This window comes from Rhea pennata, chromosome 2 (assembly GCF_028389875.1).
Source record: "Rhea pennata isolate bPtePen1 chromosome 2, bPtePen1.pri, whole genome shotgun sequence".
Lineage (NCBI taxonomy): Eukaryota > Metazoa > Chordata > Aves > Rheiformes > Rheidae > Rhea > Rhea pennata.
This window is the reverse complement of record NC_084664.1, coordinates 82683930-82709516: the sequence shown is the minus strand read 5'-3', so window position 1 is coordinate 82709516 and position 25587 is coordinate 82683930. Positions and strand designations below refer to the sequence as shown.

Below are 25587 nucleotides of genomic sequence, written 5' to 3'. Positions count from 1 at the left end.
TCTCTGTAGCTTAGCTTCTTGCCCCATTACCAAAACCATTTAGTTTCTCAGTAATTCATTTTCAGCATAATCTTCTGTCATGTCCCATGTTTCCTCTGTTGCGTTTCACCTTGGGTAGTACATCATGTAAACAAAGTCCGTATCCACAATCTCTTTACTATACTGCTTAAGAGAATTCACTCTTGAAAATTCCATTCCATCCCGTGTCCATTACAGTAGCTCTCTTTAGTCCTCGTTACATGGGACAAGCAGGGGAGTATCTTAAAACCTGTTTCAGCATCAGTGGTGTAACCTTGAGTATCTATTCAAAACTTTTAGTTGTGTTTAAAGGATGAGCATGAATCAAGTAAAGGTATCTAATAAAGAAGTTCGTCGTACTGTATTTCCATTTTGATAATTCCTGCATTCAAAATAGTGTTTAAGGCCACATTATAATAACTACTGATCAGTCAGATGACAAAATCCTCCACAATCTTTGTATTCTAGTATTTTATCAAATTAAAAATAAGAGATTTCATACACTAATAAACTAAAAAAGGTGTATATGGATATTTGAGGCAGAAATGATTATGTGAGAACTGACTCATTTTTCATTATTTCTCCAATGAGCAAGAGAACCCTTGTGCTTCACCCCTCAGTCTTGTGAGTATCTCAGAAGGGAGAGAAATAAATGGTGAAATATTTAGGGAGATAAGGTGGTATTTCTTAGTTCTGCTTAGTGCTTCAAATTAAGGAGGAGTATATTGTCTTTTTTAAACCAAGTTTAATCTTGAGTTTAGGATTTCAGCAAACTCATGAGTGTGGAATAAGAATTAAATATTTCCCCTGAATTTTTGTGAAAGTCAAATGCATGTTAAGGCTTTTGAAACCCTCCATGTGAGCTCTTTCTTTTTTTTTTTCTTTTTTTTTCTTTTTTTTTTCCCTGTCTTTGGTCTTAATTTTCAATTTCTGACAAATTTGAAGCCCTACTTCCTTGCAGTCTTAGTAGCCAACAGTGTTCATGGGTGAAAGTAGATAGAATTTTGAAATGCACTCTATCCTAGCTATTAGATGGAGATAAATAAATATATTTAATATATTGCATATATTGTATATATTTATTTTATTTATTAGTATAAAAATAATTACCATACTATTCACATGTTTTTCTTGCCTTAAATATCAATTAAGGGCTTATAAAATTGTTTCCTCTAATCAGTTACATTATATATAAGAAAAAAAAATAAAAGTATATGCCTTCCAGCATAGAAAAGACTGGATTAAGATAACCGTTTTCCTCCCTTTTCTCTTTTTTTCTCAAGCTTCATTCTGACTTGGACAAGGGAGTGGGCACTGTTAAATACACCCTTTCAGGAGATGGTGCAGGCACAGTTTTTACTATTGATGAGACCACAGGCGACATTCATGCTATAAGGAGCCTAGATCGAGAAGAAAAACCTTTCTACACACTCCGGGCGCAGGCTGTGGACGTTGACACCAAGAAACCACTGGAACCTGAATCCGAGTTCATCATCAAGGTGCAGGACATTAATGATAATGAGCCAAAGTTCCTAGATGGGCCTTATGTTGCCAGTGTTCCAGAAATGTCTCCAGTGGGTGAGTAAGAAGCTTTAAACACTTGCTAACTAATTGTATACTACTTAATTGTCTTTATATGTGTTTCCTGCTGAGGAAAGAAAGCTGAAATGAAAACGTAACTTCTAAAATTTATTATTAGAAATGTCTCACTTGGTCCTTAGAAATACACAGACTACGGTTGTATTTTAGTTTTGTTTTCATATTTAGAAACTCATTTTTCCTGAAAGAAATGAGTCTGTGAAGATAGAAGATGAAAAAAAGGGATGTTCAAGAGCAATACCCTGGGGTCTAGCGATTGTGTACACTCCAAGCTGTTATTTTGCGTGATGAAGTGTATTCTCCTCTCTTCTTAGTTCAAGTTAACTGTTTGCTATGGAAAATTAGATGGTTCAGTAACATTATACCATTTACTGTTCCTGTCTATGCTGCTTTTAAACTCCTGTAACACTTGTCTGAACCCCTAATTATGAACTAGGGGAAGATTCTTTATTCAAGTCCTGCCATAGTGTTGGTGACAAAAGTAATGATTTCGCTCACTTGATTCTCCACAATTCAAGAATTAAAGACAAGCAGAGAAGTTCAACAAGAATTGTCTGAGGTCTAGAAAACCTATATTCAAGAAAATATTGAGTGTTTTGCATCCTCAAGCCAAAAGAAGAGATAACTGAATGGAAACATGATAGGTTTTCAAATATACGAATGCTAAGGTACAGAGGACAGAATGTTTTTCTCTCTAAAGAAGAGTAGACTATAGTAAGGATAGTGAAGCATTGGAATAGGTTTTGGATTGAGCAGTTTTCACAACATGATAAACATTTGTCAGGAGAGATGTAAATAACATTGATCCTACTTTGGAGCAGGAGACTAGACTAAATGTGCCCTTCAGGTCTCCTCCTGATCAGTGATTCTCTTATGGTCCTAAGCAGTGCGTTTGCAACACAAACATGCCACTTGTGTCCTGCTGCCAGATGACACTTCAGACTCTCTATTAGCAGCGGAAATTAATCCCGTTCTGGGCTGGGAGGCCTCTAACTTACAAATGCTAGGTTCTACTTACTGCCATTCTCTCCAAAGCTATCTTTCCCTAGTATTCTCACAAGTCAGTACCAGTATGTCATGTAATTCTCCCTATCATTACTAGCAATTACAAAAGTTTTCTAGATCTGAAATGTACAGAGGATCTCTATTAGCCTTGCAGCTATGCAGCTTAGGTAATGAAGTTTTGAAAGACAATCCAGGGGGCCACTAGTTGTCTACACAAGTTACTACATGGAACTAACGGGGCAATATTTTAAATTTTGTAAAAAAGATGTGATAAAATGTGATTTGAGTAGATAAGTAGAGATGACATGCTAACATCATACACATGTAGAGATGAATTCATTATTGTCATCTATAGAGATGCATCTATAGAATATTTTGCATCATGCATCAATTTATTCTCCTTTGGAAAGCCAACAGTAGACATCATGGCAAAAAGGTATCCTCTTGATCTGCCCGTTATCCAGTCACATGCTTAACCTATAGAAAAGATATTCATGCCATTTTTTTTCCTCTGTAAGAAAAATTAAAAACTGAGGAAAATTGGTCAAGAAAGTCTTTCAATGGGAGGGATATAGTGCTCTAAATAGAGACCTAAACTCCAATTAGTGGTTACTAAAGCAGATAACAGTTTTAGCTGCCAGGTTCCCTTGCAATAACAATACACAGAAACGCCTGATGTCATCTATAATGTGCCAGGAGATTTTACCTTCTCAGATGTAGGTCTCACCACTGTTATCCATGTTCTTGCTACCTTATACAAGTGCAGATTTCCCAGAGGATCAAACGCTACTGCTCTCTACCATTAGTACCACTAAGTTTCACGTATAGAGATTGCTACCCTTGCCTGAGGCTAACATTGAAACATTTGATTTTTCAGCTGGTGCAGCATATGGTTGTCTTGGCTCTTCCTCTCCTCTATTTTTACACTTCAATTTTCTAGTTTTCAATTTCAAATTCCCAAATGTCCTAAATTTCACTTACTGTATTTTTTGCAAGTGTCTTATGAACTGCACCTACAAACATTGTTTGATTTTTATGGGAAGTTCACTACAAAGTGAGCTGAAAATGGATTTTTTTGTCACACGTTAGTCATTTTGATGAGTCTGATGAGCAGTTGTGACCACCGACCAGTATAGCTATCTGGTATACTTGCAATAACACTTCTACAAAAAGATTAACTCAAGTTTACATAAGCTTCTCCTAAGGTTTATTATTAAGGCTCCTACATTATTAGTAATGATGAACAAAATATTAAAAATTGAGTTATTATGTAATGGGCAATGGAGGGGCAGAGAAGAAGCTAGTAAAATTGCCAAGACTTAACACGTAACTGTAATGCACAGTGCATATTATTTTTGGACAGGGAAATAAAGTGAATTATTTGAATATCTTTGAAGGACCACACTCCACAGTCGTAAGAAAGGACTGTGTGGAGCTAGGAAGCCTTGAAAAAAAGAGATGTCCTTCTCACTCCTTACACATGTTTTAGAAGTTTTCATGGCTACATTGCACTCAGTTTTGTAACATCTCCTGCCTTCATACTAATTGTTATTACTGTGGCACTGGTGTCTGAATGAAATACCTTACCATTCCTAGATTCATAGTTCCAGTGACCTATCATATGCCATATCATATGTCAAGGTTATCCTGGCTCTTGATGATCTTTTGTTGGAAAAGATACAAAAAGATATAAATTCATAGGATACTTAATATCTGTTTTTTTTTTTTCTGATCCATACATAAGATTTAAGGATATCTATCATATCCTGCTTTCTCAAAATATATTTTCTGAGAACTTTGTCTTGTTATTTTAGGTGGAAATTTAATTTTGTCCTTCAAATTCACAGTGAGTTTCTATTAGAACTCTTTCTACAGTTTCTGTACACTATTTTTTTCCCCTCTAATCCATACCACTCCAAATGATAAACAGTTGTGATAATGAATATCTTTTACTTTTTTTCTGAAGGTACTTCTGGGTTTGCCATTTTTTACCTAGTGGTGCATTCCTTACTGGAAACCATGTTTTTTCATGTGCCTTTTAGGCAGAAAAGATAACATTAGCAAGATTTTTACTGTGTTCTAAAACTCTTCTTTAAGACCATTACAAACCAAGACACTCACCTGTCATATGCTAATAGCTTGAATCACCAGCTAGCATCGCTCTTTTCATACAGGCACCCTAATCTGCTTATGTAGAGCACCTTCTATCACAAATATAAGCAAAAAAAGTCTTCTCTTGAAAAGCTCCTTGGTTTTATACTGGTGTATCATACAAACTATTGTATTTGTCTATGACTGCCATTATTTCTGATACTTTCCAAGTGTACGTACTTTATGCGTTGTGGTGGAAGGGTACTGGTACTTTTCTTCAAAATGACAGTTTGTTGCTCATATAACAATCAGGGTTTTTTTTGCAGAGTATTTGCTGGTGAAGCATTTATTTTAGAAAGGACAATAACATCAAAATCTGTATGGAGAAACTCAGATGATGGGCCAGGGTATAACATAAAAGTAATTTTTTAAGAACATAAATTACTATGCTATTATCCTATGCTTTATAAGAGCCTTATAAAAGTTTAAAGACTGGACCCCTGATTTTTCTTCTAGTATTAGATTAGTTTTGTCAATACTTGCAATATTGAAATTTGAAATTGTTATCTTGATTTAACAAGAGTTCCCAAATGTAGCCCAAACCAAAAAATGGAAATCTCCATGTATGAAGACTGAGAATGGGGTTTGCAATTTCCTCATTTGTGAGTTAGTATTGGCAAAATATGTTGTTCTTAAGTATACTTTAATAAAATTTGTTGTTGCTTCCAGGGCCTGTGCCAGCTCCTGTTGTAACATAGCTCATGTAAGCATGCAAATATATGGTGAATTTAAATCAAGGTTATTCCTTTATTAAAACTATCACTCCAGATGACTGAGAGTAGAGGCATACCAGCATTAAATACGCATTCAAGGAAAGATCTTATTACATGTTTTTATTGTATTTTATGGACGAAAATGTGCACAGAAATACATCTGCATTTCTAATGCATTTTTATCACTGACTATGCTGATTCTGATCAATCATATAATTAGCAATGTGTTATATGTGACAAATTAATAACATCTGCTGTCACAATTTACAAATTATTTTCTAAGGAATTTCTGTTATTCCTCCATGCTTATATATAAACCAGCTAGGTCTGTAGTAAACCTATCAATTCCATAACATACAGACTCTGTATTCTTAGGCAATTTCATTTCATATCTTTCCACTAAGTTAACTCTTTATTGCTTAGGGGACTTTACAAAATACAGATCACTATAGCAATTACACTACCTTTTCCGTTATTAATTAGTGAGTAATGGAATATGCGTATATTAAATAGCTTGGATATTGGATGATGCTTGGATATTCTGCTTGGTATTTTGTCCCTACTACACTATGACACTAAGATGGTCAATGACACTAAAAAGCTGATGATAGGTTGTTTTAACTGAGTTTCCTCCATGGTACAAGGCAGCTACTTGAAATGTGCTAAGGATATGCTTCCAACAGTACTGACTAAAAAATAGTCTCTATAAATCTTATGGCAATTTTCCTGTTGAAGAGGATACTATTGTGGCTTATATTTAAATATTAACAAATTGACCATATGTTTAATGTATCCATTTATGTAGTTTTACATAAAAGGATTATAACATATAAAAAACTAATCTGAGGAACTAGTGGGTACATAAAAATTCAGGACCCCGCACACTAGTTTGACACAGCCCAGGTCTTGTGCCTGAACTTAACCAGAAGCTTATACTGAGCAGAGCCTGTGGAAAGACTGTAAAGCATGGAGCAAATACAAAGTGATTCCTCATATATATTCCTAGCTTCTGGCTATACATCTGTAAGGACTTCCAAAAGTGTATCTAAGCTGTTATGGAATATATTGCCATGGGAATTTGTAGAGGTCAAAGAATTGGAACTGTGCAAATTCATGGAAAGATATCCAGCAGTCTTATTTGTACAGCCTCTCTCTGCAGCCCTTCCCTGCCCACACAGGTCATCATCTCCATGCCTTTTCTGGTGCTATCAAATCCTCAAAGAGGGTCATGGAAATTGGATGTAGTGTTCAAGATGCAAACACACTGTAGATTTGTACAGTTGAATAATGATGGCTCTAGTATATTCCATTTTCTTTATCTAACTATTTCCATCACTCTTTTTCCTTCTTTTGTTCACTGTTGGTCACTGAGGTGATATCTTTTGAGGATTTTCCAAAACAATTCCCAGATTACCTTTCTAATAGTAAGTGAGCTAGAACACATCTCTGTGAAAGTACAGAGAAGGCAGTTTTTCCCATGTGTGTTACTTTATATTTCTTAATGTGGACTCTCCTATGCCCAGTTAGGGCTTAATAGGTTAAGATCCCTCTGTAACACTGCAGTCAAGCTTTGGGTTTGTCAAGTTGTCACCTGCTTATATATTCTCTATTCCTGGTAATTTAGTAATGCGGATCAGGGTGAGATTTCAGTGGTAAACTAGTGTAAAAACGAACCATTTATATATACCATTTGTTTTCTTTTTTTTATTTTTATGTTATCTTAGAAGAGACAGATCTTTCTTGTTCTAATGATTTGGTTAACCTCCTTCTGAAGGCTTTTTGGAAATTTACGTTCTAGTTATCTGTGTATATAATCAAGAGCTGCATGGACAATGATTCACCCAGTCCTTCTACTAGGTTTTGTGAGGAGTGTTGACACTGTTGATATGATCCCCGTGTCTTCTAGCTCAATACTTTGTTATAGATTCAAGCGTCTGGGTCAGCACCGCTTTCTACATCATACAGAGAACTTCTCAGAAAAAAAAATCATGTCACACAGTCATCATTCAGTTTGCTATTCTGGGGCTATGTTAAATGACAATTTACACACTGCAGTTGATGTTTTCAGCAGTTTCTCATTTAGAATTACTTTTGTTAATTATATATCTTGTCTTTTCTGTTCATTTTTTTTTTTACTTGTGGATAGAAAGTAACTGCATTGATCATTAGTCTGTGTTGTAGCCATTGTAGACAAAGATGTGTTTTTAGGAACGTGCAGAAGGAAAAGATGATTATGGCTGCTTAGTATTTTACTACAGAGCCTTTCCAATGTATAAGGAGAATTGCACACAAAAAGCAGTGAGATGTTGAGGGAAAATTAGAAGTAGGCAGTAAAAGCTTTTGAAACAAAAGTGTTTCTTGACATGATAGATCACTAGGCAACCTAGAGAGCTTCAAGTACTGTGAAAAACTGTACAGACAAAATCCCTTTAAATTCAGAAGGGTGAAAGAAAACCATGCAGACAGTCAAGGCTGGCCTGGTCAAAGGATTGTGGCTGTTGTCATACCCACTATGAGTTTGTTTTCACATGCCTTGGCGATTGGATATTGTCACTAAAAGAGAAAATTTGGCAAATACTGTTTGCCAGGAGATTCCATGTGAAATGCAAGCTATGATGGACGGAACCCTACATACATACATGCAGCAAAAAGTCTAAGAAGATTTTGCCAATAAGTGAGACACTAGATAAATATTTTCTGCTAGCTGCTTTCATGTCCCCAGATGTCAGTGTCTGTGATGAAATCACAGAAAGCATATGAGTCTTACTTCATGTATCTCTGGGCATACTTCATTGTATTTAATTAGATGCGGACAAAAAAAAAAAAAAAAAAAAAAATAAGTAGTCATGGGAGATGCAATGACTGTGTTGCTATCCATAGTCTGTCGTTGCCCCAGCTCAGATAACATTATATTTGATGACATCCAAGTCCTTTGGACTATATTGGCCATTTTTATTATGTTGAGTATTAGTTCCTTTATTATATACTGAAAAGCTTTGTAAGTATTGGTACTACATTGTGTTGTGCATAATCGTCTTTAGGTTCAAGATACGTTTCATGAGAGCTGTTAGGTTTATGTTTTATTTTTTTGTCAGTGACAGTGTTGCTGAGGAAAAGGCATTGGTATGTTTTAGTGTAGTATTGAGAGATGTAGGAATTGTTTCTATAAAGGCATACAGCATCTCTAAACATAAAACGTGTTGTATTGAAAGTTGTTTTAGGAGCCACTGATCAGCTGTAAATGTTAAAAATTAACAAGAAGTTGCTTTTTCCTTACCACAGAATGACTCTAAACATTAAATATCTTTTTAGTAGGAGCTTTTCTTTTGGGCACCAAGTGGTTTTAAACATTAAATATATTTTAAAGTATTACTTTTCTCAGCCACTGAGTGACTGTAAACATTAAATATGTTTTTAAAAAGCTACTTTTCGAGCTACAGGCTGAGTGGCTATGAACATCATTTTTCTTTAAAGTTGCTTTCCAGCCACTGAGCTATTTTTTTTTCTTTTAAGCTCAGTTCTATTTATAATTTTTCAATGGAGAAAGCAAGTGCAAGACTTCACTGGCACCAGGCAGTTCTTCATTTATGACAAGCAATTGTGTCCTAACCATCTTCTCATAAACTCACTGCAGCTAATGAGAATCAGCCAAAGTTTAAACTGATTGTAATGGATAGTTTGCATGGGCAATATAAGCATATCCAATGTTCTCCTCTCCCACTTTAGTATATAACAGTGAAGTAAACAAAAAGAATAAAAGCAGACATGAGTGATATTCCATGCTAAGATAACTAGCCCAAGAAATGCGTCACTGATGGATTGAGTGAATCAATCAAGTCATCATAAGCCCAAGGAGGACAAATCAGAAGGCTAAATAGTCTCAAGATTGCTAAGCAAATGGGAATCAGCAAACCAAATGTGATTAAGGACTTTAATTCTGTGTGCAGGAATAACTACATGGGGCAAATTAGATGTAATCCTAGGAAGGTTAGAAGTGATAAGAAAAGTGTTCATGAGAATCTGGCTTAACAGGAACTCAAAGGAAAGAATCACTGATCACAGATATTCTTTAAGGACAAATTATTCTCTGTTTGGAGAACTCTGTAAGGTTTAAAGTTTACAGCAAAGGCACTGCAGATAAAAATAATACCTTAGGAAAAAAAAATCTACATAAAATAGAGGTCTAAAAATATCTACAGAATGAGGAACAGCACATGCTAGGGCATCTTTAAATGACATGCCAGCCAATTAAGTAAGTGTATCTGTCTGCAGATCTTAGATTTAATGAATCCTGGATGCTTAACATTCCTCCTTATTTGTAGCATACACAGGTAAGGCAATCCAGTGCCTATGCTGTACACCTTAACTGTTTCCTAACTAAAGAACCATTAAGGATGTTGTAGGGATATAAGCTCAATGTCCCTCCAATCTTTAATCGACTTGGAGCCCAGCAGAACCGGTTAAACACTTCCCAGAGGAGGCATTTTTAAGTTTCTGTAGAACTAAAAGACGCAGACAAGTAATTCTGCCAAAATGCCTTGTGAAAACCCAGATGCCAGCCTGGTAAGTCACCCTCCAGGTCAGCTACTGACTGACAAATTAAACAGATATTTCCCAAATTAATAGGGAAGTATTCTTTATATGACCTGGCAAGCTAAGCAGGGTTTAGACCCCTCTCATGCACATACATGCTTCCACCAGCAACTGGCTGTCTAGGGATCCACTGAGCCAGGCAGTCTTCTCTGGAGCTGGGAGGCTGCCTACTTGCTCTGCTCCCACTTTCTCTGCCATGAAGTCAATGGCAAGGCAGCTGCTGTGCTCACCGGGCAGCCTCGTCAGCCTACAAACTGCGCAGGTCCTCAACGAAATAGGAGGAAGACCAATGGAAAATAGAACCAACCACCCTCTTTGCTAAAATCTCAGCAACGCCAATATTGTTTTCTGATTGTGGCAATATTTTTTTCCTGGTTTGGAGCACGATGAAATGAAAGTGCAATATCATCCCAGAAAAGCAATATTCCACTTTCTGGCCACCTTTACTTGACTCTTATGACTGGGCATTTTTTGTGCAGAAGAGAAATCAGCAGTAAAGGTGGAGTCGTTGAGGTTTAGAGAGAAAAAGTAGAGGCAGAGTTGATTTTGAAAGGTATGAAGGTGGGCAATGGTGGTTAAAGAGGAAAAACTTTACAGGCTGAACAGAGATCATTTCACAGGAGCCACTGGAGAGAACTGTAACAACATCTTTAATGCTCTCCTGGACTTGATTCAGACTGATATTTTGGAAGAGAATACTTTGGATTCTACTAACATTCCTCAGGACTATCCTTTTATTTTTATAAGAGCCTTAAAAGATATTTATTCATGCCAAAGTATGAGTATTATGGAACAGTCATGAGAGAGCAGGGAAACAGCATGAAGTAGAGCGACATCCAGCAATTTCTGCTCAATACGCCAGTTTGCACCAGTCATTAATTGAGACTATTGTTAGATAACCTCAGATATTTCATTTAAATTAACCATTTGCATCTTGGTACACAATTGTTCACAACTGATGATTCTCACTGGAGCTAGTTTTTTGCCAGGTGATCATCCCATTGAGGCTGACATGGTATTTTGGGGATATAAATTCTAGTTGATAAAGGTAAGCTGAATCCCAACAGTCAATCCAGTAATTGCCAGATCAGGAAATCTACAGCTGGAGAACTCTCTCAAATCATATCCTTCATCTTCTGTCTATATTTATTTGTCTTAATACAGCAAGCATGAATTTTATCATTTGTTGTGATCGAAAGGAATATCCTAACTTACCTGAAATATATAACGCCTGGCTAAGTAGCTAGGTTTCCTGTGCCATAGGAACATCAGATTAGAAGTCTGTCTATCATCCTGTCTATGTCAATGATCTAGAGGCTTCAGAGAAGGTTAAACACAAACTTAGTAGATTATTATGTCACAGTCTATTTTTTCCAAGCTCTCTTTACTTATTAATTTTTAACAGTCAGAAAATAGTTCTTAGATTATTCACATGCATGTCAAAAACTTCTCTAATTCCCATCTCATTATGTCTAGTGACAGAATATTCTATAAATAGACAATGTCCTTCTACAAGACATTTCCTTTCCTTATTTTTAAAGTTTTTGACTTTAAATTTGAAAGATTGAAAAGCCAATTTAGCTTTGGTGCAATCTGATCTACTACATACAACTCTATTTTGCCCTTTTGGTCTCATTTCTAGATTAAACCAATGAAATTTTAAAATACTATTGGAAATGCTAATGAAAAACTTTTCATGTCTCTTGACTGTTTTCACTTCTTGCCTCTGAGCCCCCTTTATTTCTGCTTTCCTTTTAGCATTAGGGAAATAGTAATCAGTAATTTCAAAAAAGAATTCAGATGAGAGAGATGCTTGATGGCAGGTTCAAATGCTCAAGCTTGCAATTTCTAGTCTTGCAAGAGATGATACAAACACAGGTGCTCAAATTATCAGCCCCACTTGCTACTTCTTTGGTTCAGTAACTCCAAATTCATCCACTTGTTCTTGCTACTTCCACTCCATATCACCTCATGCCTGAACACAAACTAAACCTGTCAGACAGCTTTCGGCAGATGTTTGATAGTCCTAGAGTTCTCTCATGGTTCCTTCACATGATTCTGAATGAATCGTCTATTCATAGTCTTTAAATCCTAAACCAATATTAATCACTGAGCATAATCCAGTGGGGCATAGTACCTCACTGTTCAAACAACAGATGATCCTCGGTACCTTCAAAAGATCATTCAGTTGCTAATACAGCAGAAACAAAAAAACAAACAAACAAAACCCCCCAAAGCTCTTTCCTCGGTTGAGTAGAAAAAATAGTCTTAGTATGATATATCAAAGAGCTATGTTTGATAGTTTTATTTGTCATATTGGTGGGGTAAAAGGAGGGAAACTTTTTACATTTGTAGACAGGAAGGGAGGGATCAAACATATGTAAATAACCACTTTTATTTACTACAACCTAGATTCAGACACTAGTGTACTAGGAATTACTACAACATAGAATAAAAGATAATGAATTTTTATGGCAACTTTTCTTTTTTAACAAATAAACAAAATCCTAACCTTTCATTCTGAAGAAAACCATACATAAATGACCTGAAAGATGCCAAGATGCTGGGCTATCGGTCCACATCGAATGATAGCAAAGATGCATCAGCATCCTAAATTCCAAAATCCACATGAAGCTGGTAATTGAACTGGCAAGTTAGGAAAAAGGAATTCTTTCACTGGGCTTCTGCACAGAAACCGATCTCTGAACTGCTGATTTAAAAGAAAGATAGGAGATAAGAACATCCCCAGCATATCCAACTGATTTACTGTAGAACTGTAGTGTTGGCAGTTCAATAATACCTGTACTGCAGTCTGGAAGGTTTACATTTTAGCCACTTTTATCAATTTACCTTAAGTAGAACAAGGGGACAGTAACAGCGAAGAAAGCATGGGTTTTATGGAGGTGTAGTGCAAGGGATGGCTGGATACTAACTCACTGGGTACCTTGCCTGGATGTACATAGTGATTCATTTCCAATGCTACCGTTACCCTTTTAGTCAGGCTAGACTAAAGCTGACATGAGCTTTCCTTTCCGTAATGTAAATGTGTTTTTTGGGTAAAGTCGACGTGTGGACACAGTATGCACGGCGTCCATTCTGCTCTCCTCTACGCTAAAGTTTTTAGGCTTGTTAGTAAGATCCCGTTAGTGAATGTTTTCCATCACCACATTCTCAGGCCAGATTTGTAAAAGTAATTTATCACTGAAAGAGCTGAATAGGCACCTTGTGGCTTTTTCTTGATTTCACTAAGAGCTAAACAGGTAAATGACTCTGAAAACCCTAGTCAGTCTTTAAACCGCCAAATAGCTTTTGAAAGCTTGAGCCTTACCAACAAGTTCTTACAGTATGCTGAGCATACCTTACTTAGAGGCTAGTTTACAGGCACCTAAAATTTGGTAGCGTACATTAGAAATCTGAATCAAAATGTTTTGGAAGGTGAGTCCAGTGGCTGGCAGTGTGAGCTCTGACCAGATCAGAAAGAGATTGAACTCAGTTCCCCACCCTACTATAGCAGGTGATTGGGGCTATGTAGGGTAAGATGTCCAGATGGATTTATTTCTCTAAATCCTAATGTAGTTTCTTAGTATCATCTGCCTAAAGCTGGAAAAAATAAATTACTATAAATGGTGCCTAAAATGTCACCTAAGCACGTCCACAAGCTGCTTGCACACAAAATCATCTGAACTTTATACTGCTGAGCAGGTAGCTGCCAATTAATGCCTAAGCACTGTCAGAATTCATAAAAGTAGTTATATTTAATTCTTTTTTGAGAGCCGGCGCTGAACATTTTCAGTTGTATGCCATGAAGGACTCGGCTGTAGGAGAGGTTACATTTGCTTGACTTTGCAGTGAGGTAGTTAGAATACTCGCACAAGGTGCCGGAAATGCAGCTTTAATTCCTTCCTTTGCATGAGGAGAGTTGAATACCCTCTCCTAATGTTTTAACCACCAGGTCAGACAGTGTTTCTTAATCTTTTTCACTTCCCCGTGTTTTTGGCCTGATGAATATTTAATGATCCTATATAAAACAGATCAGCTTCCTCCTGGCATGCTTGAAGAGTGATGGTCTGAGCATTCACTTAGGAAGTAGGAGAAAAGCAGTCAACCACCATCTGACAGAAGAGGCACTTAAAAAAATCTGAATCTCGTGCATCTGCTGGGCATTCAGAAGGGGACATTATCTGCTTCTGCATTTTGTCAGAATAAGGTTGTTTTAAACTCTTAACACAGAAGAGAGTGCAAAACTGTCATTCCCAATAAACGGTTTCTGAGAAAGAAGATATCTAGAATACAACTGTTCTCATTAGTATTTCTTACAGGCTACAGTAAGGCTTCACTATTATGCTTACCTACATGGATCTTACTGTTAGGCATCTGAAAAAACATCAAACGTTGTAGAAAAAGCCTGCAAGCCAGTGCTTGTTGCATTTTGCAATTACTCTTTTTATGAATAATATCCTCAGCACTTCCCTCGTCTAGTTGCTATGTATAAAACCATCATGTGATGTTACCTTCTCTGTTTTATAGTCATATGCTTTTCGATGATGAAAACTGTGAAGGATCTTGCATACTACAGCGTCGGTGATCACGTAATTTAACACAAGAAGGCAATATTCATTGCAAGGCTTGTGTTTTAATGCATGTATGCTAAAAGAACTGATACAGCATATGTATGTAAGGTCTATGTATGTAAGGGAACTGAAGGAATTCACCTTGAAGAGATCACATCCTTTTTAATACATTTGGGAAGGAGATAGGAAAAAGTAAAGTTGGAAAATAGAAAAAGTGCAGAATAAAAAGCTGGGAAGCAGCCCAGAGTTGCACAGCAGAATATGAGTTTAATGGATACGAAACAATCAGAGCATGCTTAGGTTAATGAGTTAAGATGAAAACCATGTTGTCTTTCTTTATGTATGTGGGAAGGAATTTTGCTGGATTATTAGCATCCAGTTGATAGCATTTTTTATAGTCCTACTTTGTTGTGGGGCTGTTTACTGTCTGATTCTCAGGCCTAAATTGCAAAGGCTGAAAAGTTGCCTCATTGTCATTTTCTTTCCTGTAAATGAAATGATCTGTAGCCAGTCTGTAGTTGATGGAATACTGCAAGATTAGCAGACAGTGACAGCTGGAAAATCACCTCTAATTATCAAGTATATGTGACATAAGAAGTGCCATTTAGGGTTTGATTTTTATTATTATCATATTTATTATGATTCTTTTCTTGTTTACAGTTTGCAAGAATTACATTCTTTTTTTCCTGTAGCTTTATTCTGAGGAATCTGTCAGGAGATAATCAGATTATAGAAAGACAGCAACAGGAGCCATTCCAGTATGCTGTTTTCTAGATCTTACAATTCTTGATCTTTGGCAAATTCAAAATCTTCGATTATTTAGAAATTCATAGAATCCCTGAACTCTGAAACTCAAATTTTATATACTTAAGATGAAGGCCTGGGTTTTGATTTCAATGGGCTTAGATACATCTGTAAAACAATGATCCAACAAATGATGAGAGAATATTTATCAAAGAAATTTAAAAAATTCCCCCTGTATGACCTGAGGAATAAATTGCAAGATATCTGTGCTATCTTTAGGTATGTTTAATTTTAGCTTCAGTGTTGCACAATGTCAGTATTTTATGTATAACATGGCTTGCTTTTCTTATATATTTTAAAATTTGTGAATATATGTAGATAAGATGGGGGGTTAAAATAGGAAGGCAAATTTCTAAAGTAAAATTCTTACTAAAGTTGAAGAAGGGTGAAATTGTACCTCAGCTTGGAGAGTATCTAAATACTATGGGCAAAATATGTTCTGTCTTTACTATTTGAATTTTATCTTTCATTATTCTACTTTTTATCCTTTTTTATTTTTTTGCCAGTGGTACCAACTTAAGCATTGCTTTTTATGTAGTCTCTAGAGGAAAGTGATTTTGATCATCAAAATAGAGAGAGAAATGCAAATAAGGGGGAAAAATCCCAGAGCAGGCTCAGAATAACTCTAATAAGTGAATGATTCAGCGTATGAGCTGATAAGAATGAGGAGTTTCTACCTTGATCATTTCAATAGTATGGAGCTAGATATTTTGTATCATTCTTAGACGGAACTTTTTTGGATCATAGGTATGCCATACAAATATTGAAATGACTATATTTATGCATGCATATAGGACTACACTTCATTTACATGTAATATCAGCCTTTTTTGTCTTCAGTTTTGTTTAAGAAAAAATCACTGTAGTAGAACAAAATTGAACTGAGCGTTAGAGGCTCTCTGACAAGCTGTAAGAGCTTAAAATTAAAATTAAAAAAGAATACTACAATCTTGCTACTGAGAAAGAGAAAATACTGAAGCAGCAGCGACTCATTCCTTTTGCTTTTTGAAGAATTCTAAATTTAGTTTCAGTGTCTGATTTTACTCAAGGTTTCAAGGGTTAGGTATTTTGATTAGGCAAATAATCATTTTTCAACATGTTTCTTCCTATAATTAAATAACGTGCAATTTTTTGAAAGCATATATTGCCATGAATACCTTGATGGGCTGCAAAATAATGTTGTGTTGTAGGCACTGCTGTTTGTAAAGTGTTATCTTACTTAAGTAGACTGATGCCATAGAGTTCTCAAATAACGATACTTGCTTCAAACATTCCTGGAATAAAGGAATCTGCCCATCCAGAGTGCAGAGAGAGCGGGGGAAGGCAAGCAAATGTTTTACAGGTGGAGAAATGAGCAGATAAGAAAATTACTGTGTTAGAGTTTATATTTTTATCTTGGAGCTTTCTGGCTACCAGTTCTGCACTTAAATGTTTGGCTACAGACAAGGAATAGAAAAACATGATGAAGGAATGATCATACATAAAGGAAATGAAACTACCTACTGTGTTACCATATATCCTTCAGTCATGCCAATAATAAAACTTTATTATTTTATTTATGTTTAATTCTTTGGTGTTGCTGACTTCAGTAGTTTTAAATGGAATCTTTAAACTAGGCATATGCCAAAGTGATATCCTTAAAGGCTTTGCTTGAAGCCATTCATCCATATTTTAGATGGCTTCAAGCGTGTGCTTGCCCAAAATATTTGGGCCATGGAGCAGTGTAATAGGATCAGTGAGTGGAGATGCTGACCTGTTTCATTAGTCCTCATTTTACCAAGGGATAACTCTCCATGAAGAAAGAATAACTTCTGCTGACAGTTTTTGATCAGTGTAAGCTTTTTACACCATTAGAAGGGGAGGGAAGGGAGGAGGGAGAGAGTGTACTCGCTTGCAGAAGGCATTAAAGACAGAGATGAAGAAGTCTTAAGGAAGTTGCAGAAATAGCTAGCCTGAAGAGTACATTTAGACTAAATTCAGTGTAGTGTTCCTGTTGAAACTAGTCAGAAATTATCTAGCAAAACGTTCAGGCAAGTGAGGCTTTTTGGACAGATATAGTTGCTGTACTGAAATTGTTGTGGTATCGCACTGCTGAGGAGCACGTAGGAGCACAGAGACTCGAGTGAGAATGTAATGCGGACTTTTTCATAGGTGTTTCAAAATTGCCTTGCAAATACTCAGATAATAAGATGAAAAAATCACCAACACAGGTATTTCTTTTTAGCATAACCTAGAGTTGATATGCCCATAAGTTTCTGATGCTGTAAGTACATCTGTCTGTCTCAGCACGTCAGCTCTCTCTGCAGCGGTGAAGGGCCGACGTCTGGACACGGGTGGCACAACCTGCCTTTGTGACTGCCCGGAAGCTTCACAGGTTGCACATGCTTTTTATTCTTCTCATATTATGTGAGTAAATATACTTAATCTCAGCCATGTGTTTTCTCTGATAGAGAATAGCAAATACTGTTTTCACTATTAGAAATACATTCATTTTTATCATCAAGAAGAAAAACCATTGGCATGCTATTAAAATGCTATTTACTCATCTGTACTGTGTGCTTTCTCTTCTATACAAAATGAAAAAATGCTGCTTTGAGATATTGTGGTTGGTACCAAATTTAATTTGAACTGTTGGATACCTGGATATATACTTTCTTTCTGCTGGTTAGAAAATATGAGACTCTCAGTCATTTGTTTTCTTCTTCTTTTTTTTTTTTAATAGATACCTGAGCTACATCACATTTTTACAACTCAGTAGGTTTAACAATGTATTCCAGTTTGCAGAACACTGAATACTATGTACTAAAATTCTGCTGAGATAAAGATTTTTTAATTAATATTTTTCCATGACAGTTTTTTGATTTTTCATTCAAAATAAAACCATGAAAGGTTTCAGTTTTGATGTAGAACAAAGTCAGTTACAAAACTGCAGCTTTATTTCCACATGCAGAAGTCGCTAAACTCAGACCCTGTATGAATTTATGGACCTGGGCAATTCAAAACTTCATTATTATCTTTAGTAGTTTTTTTCTCCGTAAGCCGTATCTTCTCTGTGCATTTAGGGCTTCTTTTCTTACAGCAAAGTGGTACAGCATTATGGGAAAGGGATTCAAGTCAGAACTTCCAGGCCTATTAAATGTGAGTTGTTTAGCTTGCAGTTACATATTTAATTTTTCCAATTTCATGTTACTAAATATATTTTTTCTTTGTTTACCCAAGGAGGAAAAAATCCATTTTTCTAAAAAATCTTTCTATTTTTTAGAACAGGGTTCTTCCATTTATGTTGAGAATTTTCTGAGACTAGCTGTTATAAAACCAAAAGGAGTACAGCATGTAGTCCCTTTATATTATGAAAGTGTAGTTGGAAAAATTACCAAGGGTATCTCTATCACAAGGCTGATGAAGTTCCATGAACTGTTATTGGGTTAAAGATGTTCACATCAATTCTAAACATTTCACCACTGTCTTTGTAAATCAGTTCTACCTTTCAGCAATTTCCCAAGTATTCCTACGAAGAATTCCAAATCTGCAGTGTATAAGCATTTAATCTTAGCATTAATTTCAAGCATATTGAAATACATCTTTAAAACAGATTTAAAGCATGCAGCTTTTAACTTTAAATTATTGCTTGTCTGAATGCATGTAAAATAGCAGATGACCCATACTGATGACATGCTTACTAAACTAAGATTACTGAAACAAATTCTGCTAGCAGTATTCAAGATGAGGGAAATATTGTAAGTATGTCAGACATTTACTGTCAGATCTTTATCTTTGAAGGATATTTTTTCACCTGTATTGTAGTAAATGTAATTTTAAGTTATGCATTATAGCAACATACAACTTTTGATGCCAGTGATCTTTTGTTCACAGACCACATGAGAGGTTAATAACCTTTGAAGATGTTTTCTTGATACACTCGTGGGTTTTTTTTAAGGAAGAATCTCATTGTGACTTTCTTTGACATTTGTAGAACATGAAGTGGCATGTTACACCTTAGCAATGAGCAACACAGTCCCTTCTGCCACTGAACCCTCCGAAAGCAGCTCTGTGTCTTGTGAATTGAACTTGTGTTTTTCTTTCTTGTCTATTTTTCATTTGGGCACTGGATTCTGCCATTGTACTTTGTTGCTTCCCAGGATCTGTGTTTGTGGCAGGAAATACACATGCTTATACTATGGAAAGTCATCAGGGTCTGGTCTTTTAGGAGAGTCAGAGGTGCATTTAAAAGCTATTTACCTTTCTTAATGTTCTTTTTTCTGCCATGTAAATAGAAACAGTTATGACATACAAGTATGTATGGACAAATAACTGGATTTTTTTTTTAATCATTGACCTGAGAGATTAGAATGACTTAAACAAAATACTCACTTTGTATTCAGAGCATTTAATTAATCCAGAGAGTAAATTTTAGTTTTAAAAATATTTTTTTATTTTTTATTAAAATTGATGAAAGTTATTTTAAATGACATTTAGAATAATGATGTTTTCACATAAAAGTTTCAAAATGAAATGCTTTGACATGTCTAAGTATTATTTCAGAGAATTTTATGGTTAAACTATTCAAGACAAATTTGGAAATATATTTCATTAATCTAAAAATGATTTTTTAGCAAGTTATCTACCCTCCAAAATTCAAATTGTGTTTAGGCTCGTAGGTCAGGATAGGTCAAAAAGCACTGCAAAACCTTAAGACGGTTTAATACTGGAAATTTATGTAACGGTAATCTCAGCTGGGGATCAGTTCTCCTCTGTAACAGCAAAGGGGGATTTTGCAAACTTTTATGCGGATTCGCTGGCACTGTAAGAACGAGGCCTGCGAGCGGCTCGGAGACCGTGCGGTACGTGTTGTGCGTATCAAAACGAGCAGCGCAGCTCCCAGGAGAAGCAGAAAGAGCCGTTAATCCCAGACGTCATTGTGCGAGAGGTATGTCGCTGCTGATCTGTGTACGCTGAAGAGAAACACTTCAATATTAAATAGGGCTAAAGTGTTTGTAAATCGTAAATATTTTTAGGCTTTTTCTTCTTTTCAGAGTGCAATATTTTTAGCCTCTCTCACCTGACAAATACCAGCAGAGAAAGCAGGGTTTCTTTTCCTTTAGGAAAAAGCACAGTATTACACCCCTCTTTCCACCCAGCTTGACAGTATTTTAAAATTTTGCCAATGCGTTTGTAGTCCCAGGCTGCGTGACCGATCCCCGGCAGGCTGCTGAGCCCTGGGCGCCCCTGTGACGCTGGGCGGGTGCCCCGCAGAGTCAAAGCGAGGGCTGCTGAACTCCGGCCACCTTCAGATTTACTCACTGCAGCGGCTCTCACTAAGGCACGGTTTCCTTAAGCTACTGCTAGGAACCTGACAAATTGCCTTTCGGTGTCTGCAGGCCCCACGGAGCTTGTAACAGGCGGGTGGTGATTCTGCAAAGATGCCTGAATTCTAATTTGAATTAGCCTAAGCGGGAGAAGGAAGGTACCTCGCAGCCTGAGAAAATAGTTAATAGTGCCTTTGTTGTAGGTAAAAGCATCATTAGCATTAACATTTCCATAAAAGATCCTATTATAGTGTATTCAGATCACCTCTTAAGTCAGAAAACTCTATGCTTGAATGCAAGAGACGGAATTAAAGTAGGAGACTGTCTGGCCAAGGGGGCTACAAGTGGCCACAGCTCCTCCAGATGTCTCGAGAGAAACTGTTCAGCCGCCCACATCTGTCTGCACTTGTGTCAGCCCCCGGGGGCGTCGGGGAAGCGTGTGCTCCCGCCTGCCTCCAGGCAGCAGCCAGCCCACGGCGAGGCGCGCGCAGCAGCCCCCTCCGAGCGCCCAGCACTTGGCTCCCTCTCGGCTTTGCTGCCTGTGCTGTGCAAAGCAGAGACGCGTCAGAGTGAAGAAGCTCTGACCTGGTCAGCGGCAAATGTTTTGTAAGCATCACTGCAAAAGTTGCCACAAGGAAGTAGCTGAGAGAGGAGAAATAAACTTAGTGCCGATAGGCTGGTACCTGTTTAGGTTTGTGTTTTCTAAAGGCGTGGCCATATTTTAACATGGTGGGGTCAGAGCCAGGTTGTTTCAGGACTGCGCATACCCCGATGAGGGGCATCGAGTCTGGCAGCACAGAGGTGGCAACGGAGGGGACCAAGCCACTCTGCGGTTGTGGCTGTGCCATGAGCCCTCCGTGCCCCGTACAGCGGGGGCTCTGCCAGATCCCGGCTCCTTCTTCCTGGTAGCAATCCCACAAAATGAAGGAGTTTTAGGATCACTATAGAATATCAATAGGTAAAAAATGAATCCTGTTCTCCTCCGACAATGGCTCTACATTAGTGCGGCTCCAATAAAACTTGCTTCTATTTTTCATCAATGTAAGTCATCTAAAGATGCTGAGTGTTGTGTTTCACTCTGTGGGAAGCGCTGAACACTATGCTAGGCAAGTTTGACACTTTGGGGAAAAGCAAAGGTTAGAAAATGAGAAAAAATAGTATTTTTTCCCCTGATGCTGTACTGTAATTTGTTTAAACTTTGAAAGTTATTTTTAGGAGGATTTGTTGGCAGTAGTGTGGGAAACTAAATGCGTAAGTTCTGTGTCAGATTTTGGCTGAATATGATTTGAAGTGGAGGTGATATTAAAACTTGAAAATAATAATTTAAAATAAAAAGAAGGGAGGGGTTAGGGGAGAAGAGGGGAGGGGAGGGTAGAAATGGGATGGGAGGGGAAGGAAGGAGACTGGAGAGTAGAGAAAAGGAAAGGAGGAAAATTCACAACACATCAGTCTAAACTGTGATGCACCAGAAATATCAGCATGGGACTTCACGTGTTTATTATGTCTCTGTGTGTTGTTTCCCTGTCTTTATACTTGCTGGTCTCTTGTAATCGTCGCTCCCCGTTGGATTTCATGTAAATTCCAAGCACAGGTGATATTTAGCTCTCTCAGAAGTGTTTCCCTGTGCAGAAGGACCGCGCGAGGTGATACGATATTCCCATTGCTCAGTGGTCCCTTGTTCTTGCAGCCTGATCGTTTAGCCCCCGGGGATTCAAGCGGCATCTGTTGCAGCGCTGCCTCTGAAACGGCTCGCGGAGAGCCTCTTCCAGGTAGTTTCTAATTAGGCACACCCAGATGGCAGGCATGGAGCAGATGTACTGCCAGCTTGGGGTATGTATGGAAGCAAGTTTTCTTTTGGCTCCCTGTAGTTTGTCTTTCTAATGTTTCGTCCTCATTTTTCTTTGTAGTGAGCATTTGAAACGTTTGCTCACAAATTCTAAATTACGAAACCAGCTCGAGCGCTCTGCTGTTTACTGCGGCTCTAATCTCAGGTGCTGAACGTTCGCGGTGCTCAGCGCGCTCTGAAACGCGGGCAGAGCGAACCCATAGCGAACAAAACTGTTCGCTTAATGCTTGGATACAGGATCTTCATCAGATTTTGTTCTTGGGAACTAATTAACAATTATGTTCCTGCTGCCAGAGACGTCGGTAAGCACCCTCCATCGTGCCGGTGTAGTCAGCCTTGCAGATCGGATGGAGGTAACTAGCTGGAATCTGTTCAGTGTATTCAGTCACGTGAGTAAGCACAAGAAGCAGATATCTAGACTGAGAAGCACTTATTTTCTGACACATCCTTTTCACAACAGAGCTGTACTTTAAATGTTTAGCTACATCTGACATTGAAATGTTTTCAAGGCAGAATACTTACCCAGTAATTGGGCCATCATGTTTTCAGTGCTCTGTTCCATGCTTCATTTGCCATAATTGTTGATGCATTTTGCTCAACATCAGAGATGATGACAATTTTAATGACAAAGCTCCCACATTATTCCTCAACCTTTCTAAGCACCATCTCAGACAGAATAAATGAAAATAACTAAAGCTCATGTGAAACTTCTTGGATTTGTAATGCAGCCTCCTGCACTTGTGCATGTTGCAAGAGTTTTAGAAAACAAAGCTGGTCTTCAGTTATCATCTTTCTCCTGAAATGTCATTCTTTTGAATATAATGGTATAATTTATTTAAAAGCAATGTTCATAAAATGACTGTGCAGCAATCTTATCGGTTTATAATGTAAGAATTTGTAAAGTATATATCTCAGGAAGTGAAGATAAATTTAAAATCTTAAAGTAGCCTACGTGAACCAGAATGCGGTTCCGTGAGCAGGTTGTGAACACATCTTTACAACCTAACAGCCAAGATAGAGAGAAATGTAACTAAAACGTGGTTAAGTCATCACATGTGTCAGCCTGATAGATAACAGACTTTCACAATCCCTATGAGGCTCAGTATATTCCTTCCCATATATCTTGTTCTCTGTTTTGGCACTGCATGGAAGGCTGTGGAGACAGAAATATTTATCTTTAAATACCTTGTGTGAGAGGGAATTCTTCTTATATGCTAATTGTTAATTGGTGAATATGTAGAATTTGCACCAAGCTGCTGCTCAGTCATACTGCAGCCAGTTTAAGAGTGGGGAAGTAATGAACTTCCAAGTCAGGGAAATGCTATTTATATGTCATGTTTTAAATAACAAAATAAAATATAATAATTTGCAAGTATTAGATTTTAGAATTTTAGTTTTTACCAATTTTCATCATTTAATCATTATGGGGAGGTTTAGACTACCTGACAAGATACATGCAACCACCTTAAAAGCAACCTTATCAATATTTATATTGTATTTAGATATAATTTAAAGTTCGGTATAGACAGACCTGTCCAGCAAAGAATAAGCATCCTTCTAAAACATTTCGAGAATCAATCCAGCTTTGAAAGTTTTGAGATGCTCTGTAATTTACATTTATTTCCCATTATTTGGGCATTTTCATATATATTTCCACCTCTGACTTTCTATGGAGAGTAACTTTAAAAAATTCTGAAAAATCATAGGCAGACGTGGTTTTCAGTTTTTCCTGCCCAATTACATGCAGAGTATTAGAAATCTACTTGAAAGAGTCTGTTCTCATGAGTTTTCAAATTCCATTTTACAGACTCCACAGATTCAGAAGAAAAATGGATTAGCTTTCGAACTCCCAAGTCCTTATCTGAACCAAATCAGAACTCTGAAATTCTTGAAATCTGCCCATGACTAGTGAAAATATATTACTATACACAGTTACAGTAGGTATGACAAAAAGCTTTTTAAGTTTTTAATCCTGATGTTCACTGAAGCCAGACTCATGATGTTAACCACTGAAAATACAGCTTAGTAAACTTTGTCTAAATTGGCAGTATTTAAACATATTTGGGTCTACTGATGCAGTTTTGCTTCTGGTCGCATTTTTGGAATGTTCCGTGCAAGGCTATAATCGGCAGAATTATGCTGATCTCAGCAGAATTGCTGCAGAAGTAATCATGGTGGTTTAAAATATTACTGTCCCTCAGAAATGCCACCTCCGCCTTTGAGCAAGCATCTCATCTGTTTTAGAGGAAAAGTCATCTGTCTACCGAAGCATGCTCAAGCTAAGCTAGAGAGCCTTGTGCAAGGTTCAGAGATGGAGAGGAGACAGGTTTGGTTTTCGCAGCTCAGCTGTGCGAGACTGGACCTGGATGAGGGCTGGTAAATACCTATATTTATATATGGAATAGTGTGGGTGGGGGCAGCTAACGGTGCTGCAGCTCCTCATTACCCAGTGCGGCAGTAGACCCTTGTGAGTGGCCACGGTCTAAAACGGTATATGCATACGAGGGCTACCTCTAAAAACATTAGTGTAGATATGGCACACAGTTTAACCAAAGCAATGTGCTTGGCACAGTGTGCTGCTGTTGTGGCTTTTCTGTGTGTAGAACCCAGCCAAGCTCATCTCTACACAGCGTGGCATTAAATTGCATAGATCTACCCAGGTATTTTTTGATAGCTTAGCTTAGGAGCAGAGGAGATAGTAGTAGCAATGCATGTAATCTGTCTGCATGACTGCTTCCACAGTTACGTCTGCTGTTGTTGGGGATTATATTTCTGGGGGTTTGGGTTTGGACCTTTTTTTGTGTTTTAACTGGCTTTCTGTCCCTCTGCTCTAATAGAGTTTAGAATCCTCTGCAAGTAGCAATAGTGAAAATTTGCAAGCAGCATTGACTTTGTAAATGTAATTATAACTGAAGACAATTTCCCCTTTGTCTTTTAAATGAAGCTGACAAAAGCTGAACATGTCACTGATCTTAAATGAAT

At 37.3% G+C, this 25587-nt stretch overlaps 1 protein-coding gene across 2 annotated transcripts in view; it reads left to right on the top strand.

Annotated features, from left to right (window-relative positions):
* Positions 1-25587, top strand: part of CDH12 (cadherin 12) — a 157868-nt gene that overhangs the window by 32606 nt on the left and 99675 nt on the right. For both annotated transcript variants that reach the window (XM_062568001.1, XM_062568000.1), the window contains exon 2: positions 1302-1596. In XM_062568001.1, coding sequence (XP_062423985.1) covers positions 1302-1596 — 295 coding nt within the window. The remainder of the gene's footprint in view (positions 1-1301; positions 1597-25587) is intronic.